The sequence below is a fragment of the Echiichthys vipera genome, assembly GCF_963691815.1.
Source record: "Echiichthys vipera genome assembly, chromosome: 9".
NCBI classification, from domain to species: domain Eukaryota; kingdom Metazoa; phylum Chordata; class Actinopteri; order Perciformes; family Trachinidae; genus Echiichthys; species Echiichthys vipera.
Genome location: NC_139834.1, coordinates 1,594,720 through 1,606,703, shown reverse-complemented (window position 1 = coordinate 1,606,703; position 11,984 = coordinate 1,594,720). Strand labels below are relative to the sequence as shown.

Below are 11,984 nucleotides of genomic sequence, written 5' to 3'. Positions count from 1 at the left end.
GGGTCTTCCCCGAGGCCTCCTCCCAGCTGGACGTGCCTGGAACACCTCCCTAGGGAGACGCCCAGGGTTCATCCTTACCAGATGATCCTGAACCACCTCAACTGGCTCCTTTCAACACAAAGGAGCAGCGGCTCTACTCCGAGTTCCTCACGGATGCTGAACTTCTCCCCCTCTCTCTAAGGGAGACTCCAGCCCCCCTCCTGAGGAAACACATTTCGACCTTGTTCGACTTTTGCTCCTTCAATTTACATCTTAAAATTAAACAATGATGAAAAGAAATGTTACGAGTCTCATTTTTATTTTATTTTTTTTAAAAAGGAGCGTTATTAAATTTAAAAGCGTCTCCAGCAACACGGAGCTGCCTGTGAACGCCTGTCTGTAAATAATGACGGGGAAAAATACACATACACCTCTGCTAGCCCTGTTCCAAGATGGCGGCGCTTTAGGCAACGTCCGTCCCTCGGCGCCTCCGCTACGGTAAGCTCGCGAGGTTTGCGTTAATGTCTCGCGATAGTTCCTCCGGCACAGTATTTCCATCATGGCAGGCAGTAAGTTGGTGCTAGAAGGAAGAGTAAGTGTAAAAGCGTTTCTTCTGGGCCTCAGCGTGCTCCTAATCCCGCTGGTCCGGACGTGGTTCGGACACCTGGACTGGGTCTTTGACTACCTGACGGAAACGCCCGGGAAAATAGTGATTAGCGTCCATGTTGCAGTTGTTAACGGCCTCTTGCTAATCATCTACAGAGGACCGCTGTACAAGGTAAGCCCGGCTCTGCCTCCACTCCCGGGTCGTTCCCGTGTAAACAGACGTGTTTAGTGAAGCCGGTAATGTTCAGACAGCTTCACATAAACTCCCTTTTGTCGCTATTTGAGCCGTAATGGCGCAGTGCTAACGTTAGCTAGCTAACTAAGCTGTTGAGTTAAGTCGGCTGACGTTAATCTTCTTACCTGGGGACAGAGAGACAGCTGCTGCTCCACTTACAACCTAAGCTGTGCGTCACTTACTCCTTATTTTACACTTTATTTGTGTCATTTAATGTTGTAAAAACATCCCTGACAGGTTAAAACCCGAGAACACGGTCCCACACATTCAAAACACCCTTTAACCGCGTCACTAACACAGATAACACCCATTAAACAGGACCTGTCATCATGATGGATCCAAACAGGACACATTTGAGGAGTTTACCTTTGTTTTAAAGTGTCATGTCTGAGAAAATGACCCCACAAGCATCATGAGTGGACCTTTTTATAAAGAGGATCCAAAAGTGTTGGAAAATTAGGAATTTAGGGACAAAAAAACCCTAAAAAAATCAAAGTAATGCAGATGGGAAGTTGTTTTTTGGTGCACCCATTCCTGGTGAAGGCTCAGTGTCCTCAGCACACGAATGACACTTTTCCTGGGTAGAAACAACCAAAAACCTGCTTTATCTTCATCACTTATGCTGTGGGGGAACCACCAAACGTGAGCCTGCAGGGAAAAGTGTGTTTTGTCTCAGGAAAAGTGTGTTTTGTTTTATGAAACTCCCTCAAAGACGTCAAAGCTGCAGCTTTAGAGACCGGGGGAATTACACACAGTTCTCTGTATCCAGCAAAAGTGTTCAAGGGTTAAAGGTTAAAATGTAAATGTTTAAAAAGAGATGACCACTGTACAGGACCGTCGTCTGGAGATGATTTGCTTCCTAAAGTACTCTCCTTCCTGCACAGTCGCTCCCGCCGTGTGTCAGACATCATGAGTGGACTTTTTTATAAAAATCATCCAAAAGCGGTGGAAAAAATTAGGAATTTAGGGACAAAAATCAGTGTCCTCGGCACACAAATGACACTTTTTCTGGGTAAAATCCACCAAAAAACCTGCTTTACCTTCATCACTAATGCTGGAAAAGTGTATTTTGTTTGAGGAAAAGTGTGTTTTGTTTAAGGAAAAGTGTGTTTTGTCTCAGGAAAAGTGTGTTTTGTCTCAGCAAAAGTGTGTTTTGATTGAAGAAAAGTGTGTTTTGTTTCAGGAAAAGTGTGTTTTTTTCAGGAAAAGTGTGTTTTGTTTGAGGAAAAGTGTGTTTTGTTTGAGGAAAAGTGTGTTTTGTCTCAGGAAAAGTGTGTTTTGTTTGAGAAAAAGTGTGTTTTGTCTCAGGAAAAGTGTGTTTTGATTGAAGAAAAGTGTGTTTTGTTGCAGGTAAAGTGTGTTTTGTCTCAGGAAAAGTGTGTTTTGTTGCAGGAAAAGTGTGTTTTGTCTGAGGAAAAGTGTGTTTTGTCTCAGGAAAAGTGTGTTTTGTTTGAGGAAAAGTGTGTTTTGTTAGAGGAAAAGTGTGTTTTGTTAGAGGAAAAGTGTGTTTTGTTTTATGAAAAGTGTGTTTTGTCTGAGGAAAAGTGTGTTTTGTCTCAGGAAAAGTGTGTTTTGTTGCAGGAAAAGTGTGTTTTGTTGCAGGAAAAGTGTGTTTTGTTTGAGGAAAAGTGTGTTTTGTCTCAGGAAAAGTGTGTTTTGTTTGAGGAAAAGTGTGTTTTGTCTCAGGAAAAGTGTGTTTTGTCTCAGGAAAAGTGTGTTTTGTCTCAGGAAAAGTGTGTTTTGTTTTAGGAAAAGTGTGTTTTGTTTCAGGAAAAGTGTGTTTTGATTGAAGAAAAGTGTGTTTTGTTTGAGGAAAAGTATGTTTTGTTTGAGGAAAAGTGTGTTTTGTCTCAGGAAAAGTGTGTTTTGTTTGAGGAAAAGTGTGTTTTGTCTCAGGAAAAGTGTATTTTGTTTGAGGAAAAGTGTGTTTTGTTTTATGAAAAGTGTGTTTTGTCTGAGGAAAAGTGTGTTTTGTCTCAGGAAAAGTGTGTTTTGTTGCAGGAAAAGTGTGTTTTGTTGCAGGAAAAGTGTGTTTTGTTTGAGGAAAAGTGTGTTTTGTCTCAGGAAAAGTGTGTTTTGTTTGAGGAAAAGTGTGTTTTGTCTCAGGAAAAGTGTGTTTTGTTTGAGGAAAAGTGTGTTTTGTCTCAGGAAAAGTGTGTTTTGTCTCAGGAAAAGTGTGTTTTGTCTCAGGAAAAGTGTGTTTTGTTTTAGGAAAAGTGTGTTTTGTTTCAGGAAAAGTGTGTTTTGATTGAAGAAAAGTGTGTTTTGTTTGAGGAAAAGTATGTTTTGTTTGAGGAAAAGTGTGTTTTGTTTTAGGAAAAGTGTGTTTTGTTTTAGGAAAAGTGTGTTTTGTTAGAGGAAAAGTGTGTTTTGATTGAAGAAAAGTGTGTTTTGTTTGAGGAAAAGTGTGTTTTGTTTGAGGAAAAGTGTGTTTTGTCTCAGGTAAAGTGTGTTTTGTTTGAGTAAAAGTGTGTTTTGTCTCAGGTAAAGTGTGTTTTGTTTGAGTAAAAGTGTGTTTTGTTTGAGGAAAAGTGTGTTTTGTTTGAGGAAAAGTGTGTTTTGTCTCAGGTAAAGTGTGTTTTGTCTCAGGTAAAGTGTGTTTTGTTTGAGTAAAAGTGTGTTTTGTCTGAGTAAAAGTGTGTTTTGTCTGAGTAAAAGTGTGTTTTGTCTGAGTAAAAGTGTGTTTTGTCTGAGTAAAAGTGTGTTTTGTTTGAGGAAAAGTGTGTTTTGTCTCAGGTAAAGTGTGTTTTGTCTCAGGAAAAGTGTGTTTTGTTTGAGGAAAAGTGTGTTTTGTCTGAGTAAAAGTGTGTTTTGTCTGAGTAAAAGTGTGTTTTGTTTGAGGAAAAGTGTGTTTTGTCTCAGGAAAAGTGTGTTTTGTTTGAGGAAAAGTGTGTTTTGTCTCAGGTAAAGTGTGTTTTGTCTCAGGAAAAGTGTGTTTTGTCTCAGGTAAAGTGTGTTTTGTCTCAGGAAAAGTGTGTTTTGTCTCAGGAAAAGTGTGTTTTGTCTCAGGTAAAGTGTGTTTTGTCTCAGGAAAAGTGTCTTTTGTCTCAGGAAAAGTGTGTTTTGTTTGAGGAAAAGTGTGTTTTGTCTGAGTAAAAGTGTGTTTTGTCTGAGTAAAAGTGTGTTTTGTCTGAGTAAAAGTGTGTTTTGTCTCAGGTAAAGTGTGTTTTGTCTCAGGTAAAGTGTGTTTTGTCTCAGGTAAAGTGTGTTTTGTCTGAGTAAAAGTGTGTTTTGTCTCAGGTAAAGTGTGTTTTGTCTGAGTAAAAGTGTGTTTTGTCTGAGTAAAAGTGTGTTTTGTCTCAGGTAAAGTGTGTTTTGTCTCAGGTAAAGTGTGTTTTGTCTGAGTAAAAGTGTGTTTTGTCTCAGGTAAAGTGTGTTTTGTCTCAGGTAAAGTGTGTTTTGTCTCAGGTAAAGTGTGTTTTGTCTCAGGAAAAGTGTGTTTTGTTTGAGTAAAAGTGTGTTTTGTCTCAGGAAAAGTGTGTTTTGTCCTCGCTGCTTCCAGGTCGCGGTGAGAGCCTGTTTCCTGGGAGTGACCTTCGGCTGCGGCTTAATGATCAGCTGCTCTCACACCACCTGGACACACTTTGGCTGGTACGTGGATGCGTTTAACATCCTCTGGTGATTGTGTTTAGCACAAATACATTTATTATTATTGTTTTAAACCTGCTCTCCTGATACTGACGTGTGAAATTTGACCGCTAACACGACGTAGCAGGATTCCTGGTCATTCAATAAATTATAAATAACCACATGGTGTTTGTTTACACCTGTGTGGATCACATATGTGACATACGAAGAGTGTTTTCTCATTTTATTATGAACTTTAGTGCAAAATGAACAGTTTTAAGTGGAATTGTAGAGAAAAAATACACATTTTGTTGCAGTTATACACAGTTTGTGCGACGTAGAAACAGAACTGTGGTCTTTAAATGATATTCCCTCAAAATACTCAGCAGCAATTTGAGTTTGTGTGCTTTTATCAATGTAGACGACATGATTGAGTATCACAATATCTCAATATATGATTTAATCCCGTTACGCTTCCATTCAAAGGTGATAAACGAGCCCTGATTTACACAAGTGAAGGAAACTTGAGCTTTGCAGGGATGTCCAGTGACGCAGGTGCTCTGTGATCCCACCTGGTGCAGTAATCGTGTCTCTCTGCAGGTACATGTGCTCCCTGTCCTTCTTCCATTACTCTGAGTACCTGGTGACGGCCATCATTAACCCCCGCAGCCTGTCGCTGGACTCGTTCCTGCTCAACCACAGCGTGGAGTACACCCTGGCTGCCGTCTCGTCATGGGTGGAGTTCACTGTGGAGAAGCTCACCTTTCCAGGTTGGTGTGTTTTCGTCACGCAGTCAATAATCAGAGCCACGATGCAAACTCAGCTTAAATCAGTGTTTCACACAATGAGCTGACTCAGCATCAGAACATGTGTTTAAAGAATTAAAGTCCAAAAGGTCCAAATAAAGTTCTCCAGCAGAACCAGAACAAAGTTACATCAAACATCAACAAATAAAGAAAGAGTTTCAGTTTGTTTCTTTCTGTTTTAGTTGTTTTTTGTTCTCAAACTAAATAAGAAAGGATCTCTGAGAAGTTTCAGTTTCCTTTTCCCCGTTAGGAGCGGAAACTGAAGCAAAATGACTAAAAACAGATGCAAAATTTGAATTTCTCTCTCTCTCTCTCTCTCTCTCTCTCTCTGTGTCAGAGCTGAAGCAGAACAACTGGCTGAGCGTGGTGGGTCTGCTCCTGGTGCTGTGTGGGGAGGGCCTACGTAAGGCGGCCATGCTGACGGCCGGCTCCAACTTCAACCACATCGTCCAGAATGAGAAGGCCCAGAGCCACGTGCTGGTCACCAGCGGGGTCTACGCCTACTTCAGACACCCCTCCTACGTGGGCTGGTTCTACTGGAGCACAGGGACACAGGTGAGCTTCAGCCCCGCACATCCTCATCCCCAGCTTCATCCTCATCTCCATCCTCATCCCCATCCTCAGCTTCATCCCCATCCTCATCCCCAGCTTCATCCTCATCTCCATCCTCATCCCCATCCTCAGCTTCATCCCCATCCTCATCCTCATCCCCAGCTTCATCCTCAGCTTCATCCCCATCCTCATCCTCATCCCCAGCTTCATCCTCATCCCATCCTCATCCCCAGCTTCATCCCCAGCTTCATCCTCATCCCCATCCTCATCCCCAGCTTCATCCCCATCCTCATCCCCAGCTTCATCCTCATCCCCAGCTTCATCCTCAGCTTCATCCCCAGCTTCATCCTCATCCCCATCCTCATCCCCATCCTCATCCCCAGCTTCATCCTCAGCTTCATCCTCATCCTCATCCCCATCCTCATCCTCAGCTTCATCCCCATCCCCAGCTTCATCCTCAGCTTCATCCTCATCCCCATCCTCATCCTCAGCTTCATCCCCATCCCCAGCTTCATCCCCAGCTTCATCCTCATCCTCATCCCCATCCTCATCCTCAGCTTCATCCTCATCCCCATCCTCATCCTCAGCCTCATCCTCATCCCCATCCTCATCCCCAGCTTCATCCTCAGCTTCATCCTCAGCTTCATCCCCATCCTCATCCTCAGCTTCATCCCCATCCCCAGCTTCATCCTCAGCTTCATCCTCAGCTTCATCCTCATCCTCATCCCCATCCTCATCCTCAGCTTCATCCCCATCCCCAGCTTCATCCCCAGCTTCATCCTCATCCTCATCCCCATCCTCATCCTCAGCTTCATCCCCATTCTCATCCTCAGCTTCATCACCATCCTCATCCTAATCCTCAGCCCACAGACTGTATAAAAATGGACGTAGCTTCTCAGTAGAGGTCCGTTCTCTCGCCTACGAGAGTCGTAATCTTGTCAGACGTTTTTAAACTGCAGGGAATCGCACTGATCCGAGGCTCGGACCCTAAATCGGTGCTGATGAAATGATTAGAGTCATGTTTTCTGCCCTTTGGTTGTCAGCATTCCCCACATGTTCTTTTGTGTTTACTAAGACCCTTGACTCTTGCAGGTCATGCTGTGTAACCCCGTGTGTATACTGGGCTACACGATAGCCAGCTGGAGGTTCTTCCGGGAGCGGATCGAGGAGGAGGAGCTCTCCCTCATCCATTTCTTTGCAGAGGACTATGTGGAGTACAAGAAGAGGGTTCCTACCGGGCTGCCCTTCATCTCAGGCATCCGTGTCAACTAGTCCCAGCAGCTGGATGCTGGACGTAACAGACTCAAAGCACTAAGGCAGGTCAGACCTGGCGGGTGTGTGGTGGCCGCCATGTCTGATGCCCTCCAGAGGGGAAACCCTGCAGCTTGTAGCTTACAGACAGAGACTGGGACAGCTGGGACAGCCGCAGGCAGCTGGGCTGCTTTTTTTTTTCTATCAACTTCCAAAATCCAGTTAAAGACCAGGAAACCTCCACTGTCCTCCGTGCACTCAGCACCACCCACTGCACCTGTTTCACCTGTTCTGTTTGCATGCTTCGACCAAGCTTTAGTGTTTTCACAGACGACCCAGGAACACTGCACCGGCCCTTTGGGTTCATGTTTCAGCAGAGTGTCATGTTTTTTCTGTTCTCAACAAGTCGCCACTACTGTGGCTAGTTTAGTCGCTATTCCACTGTTTCCAATGTTAACTCTGAGAACGGCTCAGATATCGGTCGGTCCGTTAGCTGTGAGGGAGCTCTCCACTCTGTTTAAACACCCAGAACCATCCGTGGGCGTGAGGCTGGCTCAGGGTGACGTTCAGTCTCATGTGGTCTGGTAGGGTCCTGTCGTGCCGCTGCAGGTCTCAGATCTGTGTGCACCAGCACGAGGTTGATAGAGTGTAGACTGAATCATTAGGGCCACATGCATAATCTCTGTGTATGCACAAAAACCTCGCACACACCTTTTCCCACACATGAAGTGGCATTTGTAAGGGAAGTGTGTGTGTGGTGAGGATGTGCGTAGTGCTGACTTCAGACCAGCGTCCGCGTGCTTTCATGAGGAGGCTGATTAGAAGTCTCACTGCTCGTGTTCTTGTTTGTTCTGTCACGTTTATAAACTTAATTTTAAATGTTCCACGTGTGATGGATTGAATCATTCTCTTTATTTACATTAGAGCCTCACCTCCCTGTTCATGAGCCGCTCATTGGATCCTGAATCATGAAGCACTTTACAAACATGAGCGCTCTGAATAACTCACTGATCCTCCTCCTGATGTTTGAGAGGAACGCTGGTTAAGAGTTGACAGCGATGGTTTGCACAAATGTGGCAGCTGTGCGTCGTGGCTGTCTCCCCCGTGCGACACTCGACCAAACAGCTCTTTCTCTTTTTCTGATTGACAGGTCAAATGTGTCGGAGCAAGCACAACTCTGCACACGCTAAAGGATGTTTAAATCGTAATTCCTGCATAAAATCATCCCAGGGACTGTTTTGGCAAATTTGGTCATCAAATAATCCATCGAGACATTTTTTTATGTAACAACTATCAACAGAGAAATCCTGGAGAGATGCTAACAGTGATTAGCTCGGGGCAGCACGTTGAAGGCATTCAAAGGTCTTTTTTAACCACTAATGCTGCTGAAAATAACAGCAGACCTCTGCAGCAGCATGAGAAGAGTCCCTACACACAACAACAAAGCAGCAACAGTGTAGTTAGTGAAGCCAGAGTTTATTAAAGAGTGTTTTAAAGACTTACCTACTGGCCCCTGTACCAGCTCCTCTCATAGTAAAGTCCATTACAGTGGAAGGAGCCCATTGGTGCTTTGTTGTGTGTGTGTAGGGACTCTTCTCATGCTGCTGCAGAGGTTTGCTGTTATTTTCAGCAGCATTAGTGGTTAAAAAAGACCTTTGAATGCCTTCATCGTGCTGCCCCGAGCTAACCACTGTTAGACGATCTCCGGGATTTCTCCGTTAATCGCTGTTACAGTCTCTGCTTATTTGATGAGTGTAAGTGCCTAAAAAGACCCTGGGATGATTTTACGCTGGAATTACGCTTTAAAGGTGTCGGTTCATCCATTTATGGTGAACTTCGGGAGTGGAAATGAGGCTCGTGCACAACGATTGAGATTTCTAAAACAGGGTCGGGTCTTTGTGCAGATTTAGGAATCGGATCTTAATCTGCATATTTCTGTCTCTCTGCGTACACACACACTTTTAGTTGTGAATCTACACAGTGGTTTGCATGTGGCCCCATGTGTTTGAAGCTTTTAGTGTTTGTAATGAATGGCACCAGGTCCAAGTGTTTCCACAGGTTTGTTTCTGACTGGAGTCGTTCTGGAGTGCAGACGTCTGCCCCGTGGTCTTCATGCGTCATTCTGGGTTAACATCACCCCAGGGTCTTTTTCTGCAAATCAATCATCAAATGAACCATCGAGACAGTTTTCATTTATGAGCGATTAACTGTAGGGACTCTTCTCATGCTGCTGCAGAGGTTTGCTGTTATTTTCAGCAGCATTAGTGGTTAAAAAAGACCTTTGAATGCCTTCACCGTGCTGCCCCGAGCTAACCACTGTTAGCCACATCCGGCTGTTAGCGACTTTCCTGGATTTCTCCATAATCGTTCGTACACCGAAAAGAATTGTCTTGATGGATTATTTGATGACTTTAAAAAGACCCTGGGATGATTTTACAGCGGACTTTCGCTTTAAAGTCTCTCTGAAAGCTGCTCCTGTACAGAGGGGGGGGGGGGGGGGGGCAGCTTTAGGCCTCTTAGATTCACAAAACTCCCCAGTGTCCATAGAAACGTTTCCTCCTGCAGCTTAATCCACCAGATTACTGCAGTCACACCATCGCCTCCTCAGAGCTCCACAGCTCTGCCACAACCTGTGTGTTTAGTGCTCACATTGATCTCAGCAGCGGTCGAACACTGTCCCTGATGATCTGCACTCTTTAAGGTGGAGGCCTCTCCAGCACAGTAGACGTAGAACACTAAAGCTGTCCAGTAACAGCAGGTCAGTAGCTCCTCAACACTGCGTCTGAGCAGCGATAACAGGAACGACAGGTGACATTATTGTGTTTGTTGAAGACTTGATCCTCAGAAACATTATTTAACTACATTAGAGTGAATGAAATGTGTAAAGAAATCTTAGGTTTCTATTTAAATGTCCGTGTGCTGCGTTCTGTAGGGCTTCACCTCGCCCTCCTCACGTCCCCCCGCCGCCATCTTCAGTGTCGTTCCAATAGTGTGGAAAACTGAAGGTGACGTGGTGAGATGGACCCTCGGAGGGCTGAGTGAACAACGACGAACCCTCCAGGGCTGGATATCACCCACAATGCACTGCAGTTCTGCATCTGGTGGAAGAGAATCCATCCATGGGTCAGAGGCAGGAAATGACGTAAAACTCACCACTAAAGAACAATCTGCATCAATAAAGCAACTTTTTATCATTAAAAACTTCACTTCCTGACGTGCTTTTCTGGATCCATTGTGTTCCTCATGTCCTCTTTACCCTCTCTCTCTCTCTCTCACCCCATTTCCTGTCTGTCCTACAAAATAAAGGCTTGAAAACTGCCAAAAAAGTCATGTTAAAGCCCCTGAACACTCACACAGGTGTTTTCAGTTCCTCTGCTCGGGTTGAAGGTGGGCGGGGCTTCGATGGGAGTTTATGAGGTCATAAATGTGCGTCTACCACTAAGATGATAAAGGTGAACGTTGTCCCGCCTTAACAGGTGAAACAAAGCTAACAGGAGACTCAGGACGATGTCAATCAATCAGAGGAGACACACACACACACACACACACACACACACACACACACACACACACACACACACCCCGTCCTGAGAAGAGGTCGAACCAACCAGGGAACTGAAACACCTGTGAGGGAGTTCAGGGCTTTAAAAGATCAGATGCAGAGAATCTGGAGAAATCTCTGCACGTTAACATCACGGCTGGAAACCAACGCTGAATGTCTGTGACCTTGGATCCTTCAGACGACACTGAACACTAAAGACTGACATCGTTCTGTAAAGGATGTCTGCACGTGGGCTCAGGAAGACTTCAGAAAACCACCGTCAGTCAACACAGTTCATCTACAAGTGCAGGTTAAAACTCATGCAAAGAGTAAGCCACAGATCATCAACCCCCAGAACCTCCGTCGGCTTCTCTGGGACGAGCTCATCTGAGACGGACCGACCTCCTGAGCGCTCTGGTTCACACAAAGATGAATCAGGACGTTCAAACCAGATTTGGTTCCACAGAGAAGAAGTTAGACTTTAGTTTAACTCCATTAAATGAACTCTAAACATGACACCATCGTTTAGATCTGGAGCTGAAAAGAAAGTTTGATAGAGTTTAGAGAGAAAGTGTCGTGTGCAGACTCAGATCTGTTCTCTGGGAGGAAACGTCTCCACAAACACGATGACGGAGGTTTGTTCTCGTCCTCTTCCTTTAACCTCCTCACCCACGAGTTTACTTTTAGTAAAACTTCACCTTTTGCTGTTTATCAGGCGGCTCGACCCCAAACTCAACAGGTTTTCATTTATTTTCTCACGCTCTGACTCCAGGAAGTGTTCTGACTCCAGGAAGTGTCCTGACTCCAGGAAGTGACCTGACTCCAGGAAGTGTCCTTACTCCAGGAAGTGTCCTGACTCCAGGAAGTGCTCTGACTCCAGGAAGTGTCCTGACTCCAGGAAGTGTTCTGTCTCCAGGAAGTGTCCTGACTCCAGGAAGTGTCCTGACTCCAGGAAGTGTCCTGACTCCAGGAAGTGTCCTGACTCCAGGAAGTGTCCTTACTCCAGGAAGTGTCCTGACTCCAGGAAGTGTCCTGACTCAAGGAAGTGTTCTGACTCCAGGAAGTGTTCTGACTCCAGGAAGTGTCCTGGCTCCAGGAAGTGTTCTGACTCCAGGAAGTGTCCTGACTCCAGGAAGTGTCCTGACTCCAGGAAGTGGCCTGACTCCAGGAAGTGTTCTGACTCCAGGAAGTGGCCTGACTCCGGGAAGTGTTCTGACTCCAGGAAGTGTCCTGACTCCAGGAAGTGTCCTTACTCCAGGAAGTGTTCTGACTCCAGGAAGTGACCTGACTCCAGGAAGTGTCCTGACTCCAGGAAGTGTTCTGACTCCAGGAAGTGACCTGACTCCAGGAAGTATCCTGACTCCAGGAAGTGTCCTGACTCCAGGAAGTGTCCTGACTCCAGGAAGTGTCCTGACTCCAGGAAGTGACCTGACTCCAGGAAGTGACC

The 11,984-nt window shown here is 45.1% G+C and overlaps 1 protein-coding gene across 1 annotated transcript; it reads left to right on the top strand.

The window, feature by feature from the left end:
• Positions 1-538: 538 nt before the first annotated feature.
• On the top strand, positions 539-7,879 carry icmt (isoprenylcysteine carboxyl methyltransferase; the record flags this gene model as incomplete). Its single annotated transcript, XM_083920192.1, has 5 exons — positions 539-757; positions 4,323-4,411; positions 4,988-5,157; positions 5,531-5,748; positions 6,838-7,879. The coding sequence occupies 5 exons, from the start codon at positions 539-541 to the stop codon at positions 7,015-7,017; spliced, it is 876 nt and encodes a 291-aa protein (XP_083776318.1). The 3' UTR covers positions 7,018-7,879.
• Positions 7,880-11,984: the final 4,105 nt, after the last annotated feature.